This window comes from Brachyistius frenatus, unplaced genomic scaffold (genome assembly GCF_029030835.1).
Source record: "Brachyistius frenatus isolate BFR_SWC_R1_liver_20210118 unplaced genomic scaffold, ASM2903083v1 Contig_209, whole genome shotgun sequence".
In the NCBI taxonomy this organism is placed as follows: Eukaryota; Metazoa; Chordata; class Actinopteri; family Embiotocidae; genus Brachyistius; species Brachyistius frenatus.
Genome location: NW_027210808.1, coordinates 337,462 through 356,146, shown reverse-complemented (window position 1 = coordinate 356,146; position 18,685 = coordinate 337,462). Strand labels below are relative to the sequence as shown.

At 42.0% G+C, this 18,685-nt stretch overlaps 2 protein-coding genes across 3 annotated transcripts in view; both read left to right on the top strand.

Annotated features, from left to right (window-relative positions):
• The window catches only part of septin7a (septin 7a), a 30,136-nt gene extending 28,936 nt beyond the window's left edge, over nt 1–1,200 (top strand). For both annotated transcript variants that reach the window (XM_069719164.1, XM_069719163.1), the window contains one exon: nt 119–1,200. In XM_069719164.1, the coding sequence (XP_069575265.1) occupies nt 119–155 (37 nt within the window). In that variant the 3' untranslated portion in view covers nt 156–1,200. The remainder of the gene's footprint in view (nt 1–118) is intronic.
• Nucleotides 1,201–9,814: 8,614 nt separating this feature from the next.
• The window catches only part of eepd1 (endonuclease/exonuclease/phosphatase family domain containing 1), a 28,581-nt gene continuing 19,710 nt past the window's right edge, over nt 9,815–18,685 (top strand). Inside the window, exons 1-2 of the mRNA XM_069719178.1 lie at nt 9,815–10,040; nt 10,152–11,078. Of these exons, the coding sequence (XP_069575279.1) occupies nt 10,231–11,078 (848 nt within the window). The 5' untranslated portion in view covers nt 9,815–10,040; nt 10,152–10,230. The remainder of the gene's footprint in view (nt 10,041–10,151; nt 11,079–18,685) is intronic.

Below are 18,685 nucleotides of genomic sequence, written 5' to 3'. Positions count from 1 at the left end.
CCCAATACGAGCCGTGATGTGAGGAACAACCCCTGCCAGACTAATCCGACTGCTTTTGGAAAAAGAAAGTAGTTTCTTTGAGATGTTTGACTCGTTTTCTCTCCTGCTGTTTATCTAGGACCTTGGAAAAGAACAAAAAGAAGAAGATATTTTAAGAACTCTGGAGCATTTTCCCAATATTAAAGTGTATTATTATCTGCCAACCTGCCAGCTTTGATTGTCAGAACATCTGTCGATCAACTACATCTGCTGTTTGACCATATTACTGTGTAATAATCAAGTAAAGGCCGGGGGGAGGGGGGGGGGCAGCACTGTCTGGCTCTGAATCGAACCTCTGCACTGATTCAGTGTACTCTGTTTCTGGGTCACTTCTTATTAAAACAAGTACAGTTACATAGAAAGCACAACTGCTTTTCCTTCTTGATAAAATGAGGCAGCGTTCAGAGTCCAGTCATTATTTCCTCTTTTCTTCTTCTACTTCGGGAATGTTAGATGCTGCACTGTTCTCTTTTGCATCCTTTTAATGCCAAATAAAACCCAGAATAAGAGGTTGGCCTTTGACTTGCTGCACACTGGCAGACAGCATCAGGCTGCAGCTCACCTCAGGCACTGTTTTTTTTATATATGAATATCTCAGTTCACTTATTTAGGTATCACTTGATTATCTCCCAAGACATGCAACTCCAGCTCCTCCGATGTAAAGTGTCTAACCATGAACTGCAGTGTTAAACTTCAACTGTGTGATATTTTCTTACTTTTTTCTTTTGTATGGACCCTGGTATAGTAATTGTTCCATTTTGTTTTTGAGTATCATAGCCAGAGGTTTCCAGACCTGCTCTTGGAAACCACGTATGTATTCCTGACTTCACTCATGCTGAGTGTAACAAATCAAAGAAAAACTGCTCATGAGGTTCTTCACCATGAATTTAATTGAACTCCTTGTGCAGATTCTGTGTAAAAATGTTTTCCAACAGAACCAGATGTTTGGAGGGCAGATGGACAGACCTGTGTTCGATGGGGATGGATGTGAAAGCTGCAGCTGAGCTGCTTAAGTCAAACAACAGCTGACTGGATCTCTGTAGCTTTCTTTACATCACATCTAGCACTGGTTGTACTGCAGCTCTAATTTGTAATGTCTTGTTTTTATTGTACAAAATCACATAATAAAACTGTGATGGGGAAAAAAAACCGAATCAACAATGCAACTGCCTAATGTGATTAAAACCAGAGGTATTAATGGTTTTCTATCCAGGAACAGCCTTCTCCCTCATTGAAGGCTTTCCACTGACGGTGGAACAAGAACATCTGTGAGATACTTCCACTGATGTTCGGAGAGAAGACGTGTCCCAGTGAAACCACAAGGAGAAGGCCTCCTCTAAACTTGCCACACATTTAAGCTCTGCATTAAGATTTCTCTTTATGGAAACTAAGGATTGAAATGAAAGCAATGTCCTCTCACTAAACTACTCACCAATTCGAAGCGGTTTTTTTTTAGCATGCAGTGTTTTCATACCATCACTATGTACTGTTGATGTGCAATATTTTCCCACAATGCAAAGCTCAAGGAAATGGATGAGTGGCTTACAGCTATAGGTGGAAATAACAAACTAAATGTGGATAGTGGTAAAAGCTCTAGAAAACCATCAAAGACAGAAAAAAACAATTAGATTATTGAAATATATTTTGTGTTTTAAAGCATTTTAGCCATTATTTGATGGGTGCAGTATGAAATAGGGGGAAAGAGAAAACGGGAGAATGACATGCAGTTAAAGGTCTGACTGGCCAGGAATTAAACTCACTGCTGACCTTTGAACCCACGTGGTGTGTCCTGACCACTCAGCTCTGGGGTCATCAAACATGTTGCAGTCTGTTACGTTTATCTTACACTGTCATTATACTTTAATTATATTTTTATATCTGGTGGGGCACATATTGTATAATTTTTACATAATTGTATAGCATAAGTATAGTAACGCATAGCGCATATTGTTTTTAATTTTATTTACTTACATTTGATATTCAGTTAGTTTGCTGTAACCCAAGACCAAAGGTATTTGGACCAGGGTGTCAATAAACTTTTTAACAATATGACAAAGCACGGGAGCAATAAAAAAATAACTAGCACTTGAGATCCTTCAAAATGTCTTAAACAAAAACAAACAGGAAGTGCATCAGCAAAAAGGTTCAAAAGAGCATGTAGACATTCAAGAGTAACTCAACTTTGAGGCATAACTGGGATTTTAAATGAATTGTGAAGTTTGAATTGTGGCCTGCAGGTGGCAGCACCAACTGCCTCCTGCCGACAGGTTCAGCTTTCCAAGCCTTTAATCAGCCTTATCATATTCTCTCTGAACTTTAACCATGACCCAGCTGTTTTTGTCAGGATACATTTCTAGTTTTGCTGAGCAAAGGACTCGCCATCAGCTTGTGTTGTCATAAACTTTGACCCACTGAAAGGATTTTCCTTTTTACCCTCCTGCACATTGTCATTCTGCCTGAGCAGAGCAGATTAGAGGCTGTATCAAGAACGCAGTGCAGCTTGGTCTGATGACGCTGAAGGTCTTGGTGGAAAGTAAGCAAAAGGTTTATAACAGTTGGATTCATCTCAGTTTTAATACCTTGGGGTTGGTGGTTAGTTCGTTTCAAGCCGGACTCTGAGACAGTCATCGGTTCTTAACGGGGTTCCAACAGTATTCAGGAGGTTTTCTTCGGGAGTCGTTGGGTCACAGAGACTAAGGTTAGGTTAGGTTAGGTTAGGTTAGGTTAGGTTAGGTAGTTACTTTATTAATCCCCGAGGGGACATTTTTTTGCGACAGCAGCATACAGGGAGCAATAAGATAATAATAGAATAATAAAAAGCAATAAAATAGCAGTAAATAGCAGTAAAAATATAAAATGCATAGTATATACAGTACAGTATATATCTATAACAGGAAGTTCCTCCGGCAGCTTCTTGAGTTCTTGGAGGGTGCAGTGGTCACTATGAGGCTTCTTAAGTTAGTTCTTCTGGGTCTTTGTTCGTGGGCTTTAGAGGTTCTTCTCAATGTTCTTTAAGTTTGGAGGTCACTGGGAACTTAGTTCTCGGAGTCCTAAAGGTGTTTAAGAGATTAATTTTAGGATCTCAGGGCCAGAGGGTTTTCAGGTGATCCTAAAAGTATCCAAAGAAAAAGTTCTCTGGAAAGGGTTGGAGGGGATTCTTTGCTTGACCTTGGTCGTCACACCTTTCTCTGGTATCTGTCTTTATGCTGAGATAGAACGTCCTCTTCACGTCCTCGTCACGTCCTCGTCACTGAACACACGGTCATATCTACTCATCTTTTGTTCGCCAGCCAAAAGGCTACAGCAGGACTGGAGGATGAACGGGTCTTTGCACAGATTGTTGTTCTTGTCAGCATAGAAAAACCAGACTACATTTAGATCTTTCTGGAGCACTTCCTGCTGAAACCTTATTCACAAGAATAGTGTTGCTAGGTAACAGCTTTGGCCCAGGTTCACTGATTTCAGAAAACACTGCAACTGGAGATGAATGTAAGATCATTTAGGAAGTTAGTCAATCAAAGTATTGCATTTAAATCACATCTTCCCAGAGACAGCAAAGATATTGATCTACAACTTCATGTTCAATACATTTATGTGTCATGTCCACATCAGATGGAGATGGCAGACTTTTAATTTTTAAGAAAAAAAATGTTGAAACCATTTATTGATTTAACCTTAAATGCGTCTTTCCCTGTGGTTTGTTTGAACAAAAGCTGGACCCTTTCAACTCTAAGCTGCTGTGTGCACTTTAAAACACACACTCACACACACACACACACACACACACACACACACACACACACACACACACACACACTCACACACACACACACACACACACACTCGCACACACTTACACACACATGCGCTCTTTCTCTCTCTCTCTCTCTCTCTCTGTCTCTGTCTCTCTGTCTCTGTCTCTCTGTCTCTGTCTCTCTCTGTCTCTCTCTCTCTGTCTCTGTCTCTCTGTCTCTGTCTCTCTGTCTCTCTCTGCTGTCCTGTAGCATCACGTCACAACCTTACCAGTCTGACAGCTGCTCTGTCCTTATTGATTGGCCGGCCTTCCCCTCAGGTCAACCAAGGGAAGAAAGACACTCTGAGCCAATAACAAAGGTGTACACTCAGACCTGGTGTTTCAGCCCACATGACCAGACAGGAAGTGGTCACTCATCTACTTCTGTGTAGGGCCCTAAAAAGAGGCAGGCCCTGCCAGCATTACATGGGTCAGTCTGTCCTGGTATCTGTAATAGCTTGCTCTACTTCCCTGATCCTCTATTTGCATTGTACCTACACTATCGCTGCCCAACTCTACCCTTCATTAGATGAAACTGGGACTTTATGTTGGGTTAATTGTGTTTCTGGGTGAAGTCCTACCCGGAGCAGAATGATTAGACTATATAGAAATGTGCCACTGACACCAACAACACTCATTCTCATGATGTTTTTTATACACTCACCAAAAGAACACGTTATTCTGGTATTAAATTGAAAGCTATAGAATCGGGAGACGATTAAACTGCAACTATTTCTTCAGATTTTTAAGACTTTCATTGCTTTTAAAGTGAATCTGCTAATAGTTGACATATTTACATTTACATTGTTTCTAAAAACTTATTTTGATCATTTTCATCCTCTAACATTCACATATTCTTATTTATTTAATACCTTTATTCAGGATTTAAACTCTTCCAAATTCAATAATAATGAGACAATAAATTCATTTTTTAAACATATTGGCATGCTGCTGTTTCAGCTCATATCTCAGAGCCAATAATCTAATAAGCTAATAACTAGTTAAACAGGCTAAGAAAAAAGAAACTCTCATCAAGTGTCCAAAAATGGAAGCATTCATCCTCTGGGGAACATGATTATGTTTTGCTAATGTCATTGTAGAGTGCTTCCTGGGTATTATATATATATATGTTTTTTATTTTATTTATTTATTTTTTTTTACATTGTAGCACCAGAGGAAAAATCCCTCATAACTTTGTGACTGGACCAAGAATATCCACAGTAAGTTTTCTCTTCATCAAAGTGTTGGATTGTCGAGCTTTTATGATCTGAAGCCACAATTTATTCAACAGGGAGGTTTCCAAAAGTTATTCACGACCCAGTCATCAGTCTCCTCTTTATTTGTGCAACAGCATTCACAGAGGACAAAACAAACACAGCAAGAGGAAACTTGTTTAGTGACTGGTCACTATCAGATCCTCTCCCACCTTTGCACATGTCTAGTGGGGCCAAGATGAGCGACTGAAAGGACCCACAGCATTAGTAATGTTAGACAACAGACAGTAGAAGATACCATCAGAGAACAGGAATCCTAAACGGCACTCAGCTTCTTTGGATTTATATCACTGTGAAATCTAAATGCTCTTAACTGATGTGGAAGATTCAGAATCATTCTTCTTTTCCGTTTGACCATTTTAGGCATGTTTAGCCTCCAGTTTTTTAAGCCTTTCTTTGAGTTTTACCGTGGATCATATCTGTGCTTAAGATCTTCTGCTTAATCCATGTTGCATAAGAGATGAGGTCAGGCAGAGGTGGCAATGTCCAGTATGTACTGGATGCCATGGGGCATCCTGCCTGTGAATAGATCTGTGATGTTAACAGTGGATTATCCTCCGACTACCAAAGAATCCTGTTACACAGCTGACTGTTTGCACCAACTGTCTCCGCCAGTAAAAAGATCCATGTCACTGGTTCCTAATTAAACATTACACCCATTTGAAGGACTAAACAAGGTGCCCTGTGACATACTTTGCATTTGTCATTACATAACTGTCTGAGTAGGACACAGTGCTGACCATGAAACCTTTAATTCAACTAATTAGCCTCAATTCATATATCAGGCAAAACTGCTGGTGGCCCAAAGAATGCCTGGAAGATCCCAGGAACCACCTCTAGGACTCCTGTATTCTTCTGAGAAACCACCAAATGTATGTAAAGAACGTCTAGAATCCTCCCAGCAACTTCTCAAAGTCCTCAAAAAGGACTCACGGAACTTATTTAAGGAACTCTGGAACCACAGAACAGTCTCTGGACCCCTTTCAAAAACTCTTGGAATCCTCTTGTGGGCCCAGAGCTTCCCAAACCCTCTGGAAAAAATCCAAAGAACTAATGTATTCAGCACTAATGTACTACAACATTTTAATGATTTACTATATCCCTCATTTAGGTTTAGACATGTCTTAACCCACACAAGAACCTCTGTTAACACATCATGAAATCCTCTCTAGGTTGCTTGGAAAGCCTTGAGAGCCTCAGGATGCTCTAAGAGGGGCTCAAGTGATCGACCCTTCATGAAAACCCCAGAGTCCTTTTGGAGCCCTCATGAATCCATGGAACCCTCATAGGGAACCCTCATAGGGACTTCATAAAACCTCTCACTGGAACCTGTAGAGAACCCATAGACCTGTGACCTCATAGACCTCAGTGATGAGGGCCTGATGAGGGTCCAGTAAAGGGCCGGTGAGGTTTTGATGAGGGTCCGGTGATGTTTTGAAGAGGGTCCGGTGATGTTTTGAAGAGGGTCCGGTGAGGGTCCGATGAGTTTTGATGAGGGTCCAGTGAGGCTCCGGTGATGTTTTGATGAAGGTCTGATGAGGTTTTGATGAGGGTCTGATGAGGGTCCGTTGAGGGTCCGGTGAGGGTCTGATGAGGCAGTCAGGGTCTGGTCAGGATCTGGTGAGGGTCTGATGAGGGGGTCAGGGTCCGGTCAGGGTCTGATGAGGGGGTCAGGGTCCGGTCAGGATCCAGTGAGGGTCTGATGAGGGGGTCAGGGTCCGGTCAGGATCCGGTGAGGGGGTCAGGGTCCGGTCAGGGTCTGATGAGGGGGTCAGGGTCCGGTCAGGATCCAGTGAGGGTCTGATGAGGGGGTCAGGGTCCGGTCAGGATCCGGTGAGGGGGTCAGGGTCCGGTCAGGGTCTGATGAGGGGGTCAGGGTCTGGTCAGGATCCAGTGAGGGGGTCAGGGTCCGGTCAGGGTCTGATGAGGGGGTCAGGGTCCGGTCAGGGTCCGGTCAGGGTCCGGTGAGGGTCCGGTGAGGGTCTGGCCCTGGAACCCTTTCAGTCCCTCTGGAATCCTCACCGTGGGGTCACAAGAACAATCTTGGGCCCACAATCCAAAAGTTCTTTGAAACCAAAGACAAAAATACAAACCCAGACTTCAGGTCCATTGTCATGCTCATAAGAACCTCCACGTGCACGTCAAGAACCACTGTAATCTTCATAAGGACCCTCATGATCTCACAATGACCCCCATGAATCATTTAGGACTCAGTCAAACCCTTTTTAAACCCTCTGATCTCTGACAACATGAGGAATGTTCTCCTGAGGAACCCCTCCATCAACTGGCCTCTGAATCACACTTATTTGATATGCTGGTGTGGCTTGTTTATAATAGCTGTTACATTTAGATACATCAACATGAAATAATGTTGTCTCAGCATTGAAGTCAACAATGGTACACATATTCATCAGAATCAGAGTGGCTTCATATGTAACAGTTTCATTGAGTTCATTATTTCCATTTGGAACGTATGAATTTAAAGCAATCAGACTTGTAATCAGAAAATTAACCTTCCAATCTTTTCATTAGTTCTTTTTCAACTCTATTATATTTGAGAGGGAGAAAACAAATCAATTGATGATTACAGGCTTTGTTGATAAAGAATGAAACCAAAGCAAGTGTCTAATCTAAAATTATAATGCAACGCTAATCCAACCAGACAGGATCAGACAGGAAGACCAGAGTGCTAATTACATCCTTGCATTAATGGAGGCCACAGTCAAACATGAAATACTTTGACCACGTGCAGCATCCTGGTCCAGTTCGAGGCTGATGTATCCGATGCACGCTTATTTCAGATTTTCATTTGTACACATACATATTTTATTTTTTTCACTTCGTTCAAATACCTTAAATGCAAGAATATCTTACATATAACTCCAAAACAGACAACAGGTCATAGTCGGGATCTTTTTATTTCACCAGGTATGTTACACATACAACAAACCTCTTGGTGTGTGCACACTTTTACTGTGTGATAGATGACATGACAAATAAACAGACTGTTTAAATATATTTGAGAGAAACAATGACTTTAAACTAATGAAAGGATAAAAAATAAAAATAAAAAACAATAAACAGAGTAAAGCTGAGAGTCCAAATCTAGAAGAGCCAACATAAAGCTGCTGTTGAATATGTGAATGTGTTCAAATGAACAGAGAAGTTAGAGCAGAGTATTAAGATAGGGGCCAAACCACCACCAAAGTCATGATTTTTTAAGTCATGGATAATAGATTTATGTCTAAAGAAACTGTATGCTACAATTTGACCGTCAGTCTCCCTTTATATATTTAAAATTTGATGATTTGCTTTACAGTAGTAATGAGGTTTGATGCTGCATTGGAAAAATCTGTATCAATGAAGGGTGATAATTTAACCAATAATAAAACATGTTGATACACTATAAAAAAAAATCCGTTCTTTTTCCTCATTGACAGAAAACATTTGGTTGATACTTGAAGCCACGCCCCCTACTGCTGCAGACGGAGGAAGCATTAAACTAGAAAGAACGATTCTGGTTTCAAAATAAAAGACGGGTTTCGAAATTATTTACTGTAGTTATCTTCAACTGTGGACTCGCAACAAAGAAAAGAAGTGCAGAAAACACATACTTTAATCACATTATAGATATGTCATATCATATTTTGTAGCATTGATCAAAACCAATGCTGGTTGCCTGTTATGGAAAAATCAAATGTGGTGAAACCAAATGTAAATCAAATTTTAATTATTTTTTTTAAATCGACATGGTTTAAATAGAAAATAGATACATTTGAGTTTTACAAAAATAATAAAACAATTCCTAATAAATAGAGAATATTACTTTTGGGATACAATTAAACAGTCTGGCCTTGAAGTTTACAGAAAACACACATACACAGGTCAACATGTATTCTTTTACTCACACCACCCACTGAAGCACAAACTGGTGCCCTCCACCATTGCGCTTAAAACATACCCACTAGCACAGAGGGAAAGCAGAAGAAGGAAGAACACATTACTGAGGCCCTCAAAACATGTGGTTGTCCAAACTGGGCATTCACTAAACCCAAGAAAAGGAACAAAACAGACAGCATGGAAACAGACACCAAACGAAACAGTCCTTTCTTACGTTCCAGGATTGTCTGAAAACCAACCAACACCTGCACACTTCAGTAAGACTCATCCACCCCCCAAAAGACAAAACATCCAGGCATAAGCAGAGCAATGTAGGTCCACAGTTCGCAGCAAGGACTCTTCAGACTTGTACATTAAGGAAACAAAACATTTCACAAGTGCAGGGCACAACACAGGAAAGCCAACTTCTCAGGACAGGACTCTGCAGTCCATCTGAACACAAGGGGCACTTATTGGAGAACAACAACACACATTTTGGCCAGGGAGGACGAATAGTTTGAAAGAACATACAAGATACAAGATTGGCTACAGTTTTATATTTTAAACTTTTTTTTTTTTTTTTTTTTAAATCATTTATCCACACGTTTATTATTTATATAGCCTACAATGCATTACATATTTTTTCATTTCTCGTGTGCTTTTTGGATATTATTATATTATGGATGTTTTGCATAAATATGCTAATTATTTGTTGATTTTTATTGGCTCGCGTGAGTCACCGGCACTTCCTACTTTTACTTTGACGACTGAAACGAAGGTTTCCGGTATGGACTTGTGTGACTTGACGCAAGTTGTGAGCAATGGTTTGTATTGATGTGAGCGCAGGCGTCTCCCCGTCAGATGAGTGTGCGGAGGCCGATCTGTGGCCGATCACAGCGCAGCGCCGGAGGGCAAAGTTTACTGTGGAGTGTGTAGATCGAGGTCTTATCTCCCACTCAGGACACACACACACAGGATCCAGCTGCACGGAGAGCAGTGACACGTCGTGCCGGTGGGAGCAGCATGTAGCCCGGCCCGAGGACAGCTGCTGGATGGTTCGTATGCTCAATATCGTCTTATTAAAAAGAAGACAGTGATGATTGCTCGCTGGGATGTTTAAACCTGTGTGACTTTCAACTTCTCTGTTTTCCATGTTTGTGTTTCAGCCTGCTCTCCCTCTTTGTCGGCCCTCTGTCTGCCCCCTACGATAAAGTGATCCGAGCCCCCCGGTGACCCGCTGGAGCCATGGGTGGGAGTCTGGGCTGTCATCGCTCCATCCCAAAGGACCCCACAGATTTCAGCTGCGGCAAGCGAAAATTCAGCGCTGCGTGCAACTTCGGCCACATCCTGGTCAACCAGGAGCGGCTGAACATCAACACAGCCACCGAGGAGGAACTCATGACTCTACCGGGAGTCAACCGCACTGTTGCGCAGAATATTGTGGAGTACCGGGACTGTATCGGCGGATATAAAAAGGTGGAGGACCTGGCTCTGGTGAGCGGGATCGGGGCCACCAAACTGGAGGTGATCAAACTGGAAATATGCGTCTCCAGCAGGACCAGTTCATCGCAGCACTCTCCCTCCTCGCTACGCAAAGACCTGGATCACCAGTCCTGCACCGGGATGAACATCAACACCGCCACACCGGCGCAGCTCATGAGCATCCGCGGCATCACGGAGAAGATAGCCAAAAACATCGTTGCCTACCGGGCAGAGCACGGCCCGTTCAAAAGCATCGAGGACCTGGTGAGGGTGAACCACATCAACAGCTCCCTGCTGGACAAAATCCGCTTCCAGGTGTTCGTGGAGCGCTCCAGGGCGCCCTCCACCAACACCAACGGAGGGATAACCTGCACCACCAAATCTCACCCGAGCCCGACCTCATTTAGTCTCAGGAGCGACGACCTGGACCTCCCACCGGGAGGACCGAGCCAGATCATCTCTATGAGGCCGAACGTGGAGCCCCCGCTTGGGTTGCGGGACGGGAAGCCCGTGGTCCGCGTGGCCACCTGGAGCCTGCAGGGCTGCACCTGCGATAAGGCCAACAACCCGGGAGTCAAAGAGGTGGTGTGCATGACCCTGCTGGAGAATGAGTGAGTACAGCTTTCACAGCTCATGGCCGCCTCTACTTCTTCATGACACCTGAAGTGGGACAGTGTTTAGGTGGATAGTAATGAACAGAACATAAAAGGGATGTATCACGGTGATAGTCCCAGATGGTTTAGTTTAGAGGTGTTGGAGGGCAAAAATCAGGTACTCAAAGTCTTGGAAAGCCACTGTTTAGCATAAAAACCTAATTATTCTTAGTTTATTAACAAAGACGAGAAAAAAAAGATGTGACTAACGTATTAAACAAAAAAATTCTAAATGTATCATCAGGCCATGAGTTCTCAAATCATTTTTTTGCAAATGTACTAAACAGCCATCAACATGAATTAAAGTTACTAGAAGAAAAAGTAAATCAACATGTGAAGAATGTAAATGTGTATCTGCTCAGTACAGAGCAGAGACTGCAGATGGAAATCAGATTTTTGCTAAATCTGGTACAGATCATCTCTTTCTGAGATTCATGTATTCTGTACATGGTCCACACTATAAATACTTAAACTTAAACATAATATAGTTTCTTTGATAGAAAAAGTTTAAATATAAAAAAAGAAAGGGGGTCCACAGTTTGTTACTGGGGCTTCATATTTTTATTTATTTTTATTTTATTGTACTCTATTAATCCCCTAGGGGAAATTCTTTCGCTACAGCAGCATCCCGAGGGGGAGATGCTGCAGCAGGCTGCCACGACCGCAGCGCCAACTAACCTGAGGTGCATGTTTTTGGATGATGGGAGGAAGCCGGAGAACCCGGAGAGAACCCACGCAAGCACAGGGAGAACATGCAAACTCCACACAGAAAGGCCCAGGACCGGATTTGAACCCAGAACCTTTTTGCTGTGAGGTGACAGTGCTAACCACTGCACCACCGTGCCTCTAGTGGGGCCTAGAACCAATACATATTGTTTTTAATGTAAACAATCCATAACCTTAATCCAAGAAGTGGTATTTTCAAGTGAAACTATCTTTAGAAAAGTGCATCAGTAGACTGTACAATGTGTGTTTACCTTCGTAAATGTAAGAGAACATTATAAACTCTACCAGAAGTCAACAATCCACAACGATATGAAATGTATCTGAAGAGCAGAATGAGCACCTCGATTTGACTAGTTAAGGTTACTGGTTGTTGTTGTTTTTGCTCTGAGTGCAACATTGCAGCCGACAGAAGGAGAACAGGTCACAGTGAATTCAGGTTAATTTGACCTGATGAACTCAAAGAGCAGCATCTCAGTGACAGGATGCTCAGTTAGTGAACAATGAGATTAATTAAATGGGATTCTGCATGTATTTGTGTGACGATAACCTGCACAGATCACTTTGTGTAAAAAGTCTATTAGCTCAGGCCTGCAGTGGCACAGCAGGAAGTCACAGCTAATATATGGAGATGTATTGTCCTCCTTCATAGAATCTGTTACATCTGTCAGAGACGCTGCCAATTGTAGGGATTACTTTGTCTGAAACAAAAACTGGACTGAAGGCATTTTGATTCCTTTCTGTCTGTACAAAGCAGTGCTGAAATATAATATGAATATGTGGATATCCACCCAGAACAAGCCAGTTATTGTTTTTGTCCTCATGAGATGTTGCATATCATTTCAGTCAGGCACCTGTGCAAGAAAATACATTAAGATTTGACTTCTGCTCTTTTTTTTATCCTCAGTCCTCTGGGTACTGTGGAGCCTTGTGCAGCTACATTCAGTTGTCTCCTAACAGATGTCCCTCATTTGATTGAGATGATTCAATCTGTAAAAGAAAGATGCTTCAGTAGCTGCTAGCAGTAACTTTTTAAACCACCCTTTTTTTTTTTTTTTTTTACCAATTTGCTGCGTTCTTTCTTTATTTTTGTCCTTAACTTTATTCACAAGAAAAATACTATTGGTTATCAACTAAGTAAAGTAGGGCTGCAACGAATGATTCACGTATTTAAATGTCCTCATTTGTTTGACCAACAGACCAAGATCTTCTATTCACCATCATGTATGACAACACAGGGAAACCACCATTTGAAAAAGTGGAAACAGTGAATTGAAAAAATGACTGGAAGGATTAATTGATCATCCAGATATTTGCCAATTTATTTTGAATGATCTAAGTTCTACAGCAAATCAAATTAACCCTCATCTTTGTAAGACTTATTATTATTATTATTATTATTATTAAGAGTGTTTTTACATCGGTCACTTTTTGCAGTATCTGATAGAGACAGTTGGAAGTGTGCTGTCCTCCACATTCAACCGTCTCCTCGGTGACATCACAACAGACCACACTTTGATCTTTAGACACAAGTGGCAATCTAGTTGGAAGCATACTGACACCTGCAGTTGATGTCGCACTGAGGTATTTGTTGGTCTTAGTTCATTAACTGCTGCCTGCATCGCGCTGCATCCCTGATCTCTCCAAGAACTCTGGTCCTTCGACTGTCTCGGTGACATCGTTTTATTCTCAACAAAATTCCTTACACAGACGATGATAGCGGTATCACCTTTCAGACAGCCTCTTCTCTGATGCTTTCTTTGTGTTGAGGAGAATGTGATTGACTCTGTCTCCATTTTGCGAACTTCCACTTTCGTAGGTTTTATTTTTGGGGTAAAATGAATGAACAAAGCCGGCAGATATTTCCGCAGGTTATGCATTCGAATGTCGTGTTTGTCATTATGCTCACAACGATCCTCTTTGGAAGCAGCTCCTGCTGTTACAACATCATAAAGTTGTAGAGGGTTCGCCTTTATATCATCCAATAGGTAGGAAATGGGTGCAGCGAATGGATCATCCGTAACAGTCCGCCGCGCCCAGAGCAAACAGCCTGAGGCACAGCGTCAAACGTCCTGTGTGTTTTGATAAGTGCTGTCTGATTAGCTTTGGCGCCATCTTTCTCCGTAGCTGCCTCCCTTCCATTTTCAGTCCAACCCACCAGCCCTATTATAAATTTCCACCACTTCCTTTCCTCATGCCTCGCACTTCCTGTGTTCCCAATGCAACAGCGGACCGTCCTGATGGTGTTACTGTGGGATCATTGTTATGTTGGAACAGTCGGCAGGAGGAGGATGCTGCGGAGGAGATATGATGTGTTTGCATCATGCTCGGGCTCCACTGTGTCAGCAATCACAAGACTCAGGCTGAGTTTACACACTTCCTGGCTTCCCTCCAAGCACAAGCTACTAGAGTTCAATGAACTCCCACTTACTGAAGGATACAGAGCACACTGCGCTGAGCCGCCACAGCCTCCCCGGCCTGTAGATCCAAGCCGACTGAGACTCACTGGACTCAGAACAAATTTGCCCGCTGCTGCTGTCAAATCCTCTTTCTGAGACAGCATGAACAAATGTTCAGCTTTTTTATTTTTGTTTGTTTGTTCTTTGTCAGTATGTGTCTCTTTCCTTGTGACGGTGGACACTCAGTTTTTGAAACATTCTCCTGCATCTAATTTGTCTTGTAGTACAGCTAGAAAAATCACAAATAGTTTCATCACACAACTCCCCCGAGCGTTGTGCCAAATTATACTTTCTTCACATCGGCTGGACATGGAAATGATTCAATTCTGTTTTCACAGAAAATGTCTTAATTGGCCTTAATTCCAAAGCTCCCAGGATCACAGACACACAAACGCCTTCACCACATTCAGGTGGGGATTCTTGAAGGGTCTGATTCGGATGCCTCCTGGGTGCCTTCTGTTGGAGGTTTTTCTTTAGGGCTGTTCCACTGGTGGGAGACGACTGTAGATCCAGAACGTTTATGAGGAATTCAATATTTCTTCTGTTCTGGAAACATCGTGGATCCTCCAGGAGGAGCTGGAAAACGTTGCTGGAAAGAATTACGTCACGACTAACGACGGATGAGCTGATCCTCCGGGATCCTCTGGATGTCATATGTGTCGCTTGTAGACTCATATAATGACTTAAACTTTTTCATGACAGTGCTTTGGGATTGGGAAACTGCTACTTCATAAAAACTGAATACATGATGGCAAGTAGGACCACAAAATGTTTTATTGTGCACACATTAAACAAGTAAGATACGTGTAAAATGGGGAACTTTAGTGAGACATTGGATTCGAATTCGCCCAGCTTCAGTTGCTAGTTTGACAAAAGTTTGCTACCAAAACTGAAATAAGGCTAACTTTTGCATTTCCAGACTTAGAGACAAGTGTTTGAAATGATTTGGAAAGCGTGAGGAAGCTCCTGCTGCTCAGCCTAATGACTTTTTATTTTTTTTATTTTTAATTATTGCAAGTTTTGACATGAGTCAAGGAGAATTGAGTTTTGCATTCAGATCATGTAGCTGGAATATCAGTGTCACTTTTATGACCAGAACTGACCTTGAGTTGTTTTAACTTTCCTTTTTTCTTATCGAAAGACAAAACGGTCTAATACCAGGTTACAGTTGCTTTTGTTTGGGTTATTTTTGAGTAATTGACAGATTATAATTTTGACACTTTATAGGCTCTCTGATTCATGGAGCACTGAACCTCATCTGCAGTTATACTGACTCAAAGTCAGGTCAAAAAAAAATCCAGATGAAGAAAACCTTTCAAATGCTCTTCTTCTCCAGCCCGTCACATCTCATATCAGCACCATTTCGTCATGCTGTTAGCAGAGATGGCAAACAAATGATAGCACAGCCTGCTGTGTTTACACTACAGCCAGTAAAGGTAATCATATGATAATGAGTTGTTGGTGATGGTCCTGGTCTTGGTTCATCATATTATCATCTAATCAGATCTGTTTCTGCTATTTGTTCAGCTTACCATCACTTTACAGAGAAGCGAATGCTTCTAATACCACCAGAGACAGTCGCAATGTATTCTATTAATACAGGCTCATTTATCGGAAACACACTTCTGATTTCTTAGATCTTGCAGTTCTCTTTTTGAAAAGTCTATTTTATTCTGTTATTTAACTCAAATCAAATGGCATGTTTTTGTTGATACAGCATTCAGACTGTATTATGCAGTGTTTAGTGTTTTCTATCAGTGATTAATCTCCTGGTTCCCCCGGCAAGAACAAGTTGTTGGGCCCACCCAAGTGTACATTTCTATTATTTCCTCAGATACCAAGAAACGAATCGGTGCTCTAGAGCTGAAATTATAATTTGATTAATCAACTAGTTAATAGATAGAGATGTTTCAATCACTCACCAGTGCTACTTTCTCAAAGGTGATATTTCCATTTACCGGTACATTATAATAAACTCAACCTCTTGAGTTTTGGACTGTTGGTCAGACAAAAAAAAGCAATAGGAATATGTTGATATGTTGTTTTTCTATTTTATACATTGCACGGTTAATCTATTATAAACAAGGAAAATATTCAAAGCCCACTTTGCCCAACATTTTCTGTGTGATAGTTACTTGACACATCGGAAAACAAAAGTAGAAGGTGTTTGATAAAACACAGAATTACAACAAATGAAGTCCATTCAAATCTTAAACAATGAGATGTTAAAGCTACACTTTGACACATGACAGAGGACTCGTGATAAAGAGCTTATTGTGGTGCAGATGTTGGACTAATTTGAGCGAGTAAATCTGGCTGTTGGAGTCCCAGGACCTTTATAGCCAATTCAACAGTTTTATTTGAGATGTATTTGTATAAATCAGTTGTATCACTGTTCTATCAGTAGAAACACAATTTTGAACAACACAAATTTGCTGTTTTGCCAATTGTCCTTATCGACTCCAGCAACCTTCGGCTTCAACTGGGTAAAACGTGCACTGCCAATGATATATATATATATATATATTTTTTTTTTCTTTCCACAAATCTTAATTTCTTTGTGTAATGTTTATTAACCATTCTTTCATATACTTAAAAGGTGTGATGAAGAAAGAAATAGTGACAAGTGCTACATAAGTTTTATTGGTAGATGTGTTTCCTCTGTTGCTAAGCTCGGCTAACCCTGTCCTGCAAACACACGAGATTTAAACGGATTTTCAGTTTAACTTGTGCTTGTGGTAATAGCTGGTGTTCATTACCTGTGATATTATTTGTTTATCAGATGACAGACAGTGCACATCTATGCTTGTATGTACAGAGTGGCGTTGCAGATTTCCTGTTTACTTCAGTGTACACAGGTCCAGTGTCTGTGCAGCTGAACGATGCACCAACATCTGTGCTCTGACCAGAAGCTCTGGATTATGAGATAGGCAGGCGCAGTGTTTGGGAGCAGCAGCACACTCGCCTTTAATCCTCTCACAGACAGACAAGACTATCAGGAAAACACGAAACGTGATGCGCATTGACATTTTCTGTGATGCTAGTGACCTAGACATGACTGAGATTCACGGAGGGAATCCAGAGAGCGTCTGGCCTGCAGGGCGCTGAGGTCATGAGGATGGGGTGCTCTGCGCTGGGCTCACAGGGGTGTCGGGTGCTCATGTGGAAATTTCCACTGGCACAGCATTTGATTGTGGGTGGACAGTGAATTAGTGGCATTGCCCAGCAGGCTCTGCCAACCAGGCCTCACACAGGCCAGTAAAGTGCTCTCAGCCCGCTTTCTTCTGCTAAACAAAGCTGGATCGGGATTGTTTGTCTCCTGAAGCAGCATTTTAACACTGAACAGCATCTCACACTGACTTACTGTGGTCAGTAGTGTACCTGCCTTTTTTATCTCTTTAAACTACGAACAGATTATTGACAGTTCGGGCATATAAAGACCTGCGACCTCCGGTGTGTGTGTGTGTGTGTGTGTGTGTGTGTGTGTGTGTGTGTGTGTGTGTGTGTGTGTGTGTGTGTGTGTGTGTGTGTGTGTGTGTGTGTGTGTGTGTGTGTGTGTGGTAACTAACCTTTACTGTCCAGAACAACTCTGCGGTGATGAGGAGGCAGAGATTGTGTTGTAAAGTTACATGAAGTGGTCCTATCTTTCCTCTCCTGAATCAGGGAAAACCGTGCTCAACATTTGGAAAGCTGTTATACTGAAACGTATCTGGATGCTTTATGGCTGATTACAGAAACTTAATTGTGGCTGTCAGCACACACTTCACAGTGACTGCAGCTATGTGCTGCTAACGGGGAAGGCTCAGTAACACACGTTCCTGTAAGTTATTTATAAAGTCTCTGCCAAAGCACAACTTCAAGTGTTTTCTCTTTCTGCTACTAAACGGCTAATAAAAACGTGGTTGACAAAGACATTTCTCATTGACCAACGCTTAGTTCACTACATGGGGGCAGCCCGAGTAATTTATGTATGTTCATTGTTGTGTTTGTTAGTTACTGAAATCCTGTCATTTTGGCACATTGTGACGCACCAGAGGAACTACAAGATAGAGAGGAACAATAACCGTGAGTGGAAGTTAAAACCGTGAATCCTCTCTGGAGGAGTGATATGTACAGTACTGGATTCATCTTCCCTGTCGGCTCTCCATCACACCGTGTGCTCTTTGAGTGTGCTGTGCTGAACTGTGGCGTTCACCCTCGTTCTCATTCAGATCTGGAAAATCCTCAGAGGTGTTATTTATGTTCAAGGTCGTCTCTGTCGCTGCCGCGTGCCACTTGCGGTTATGTAACATCGTCTGCCCTCAGATTTGCCTTAATCTGACAAACGCTCCAGCAGACATCTTGTTTTGCTTCATGCTGCTCTGTTTGTGTCCACACAGCAGG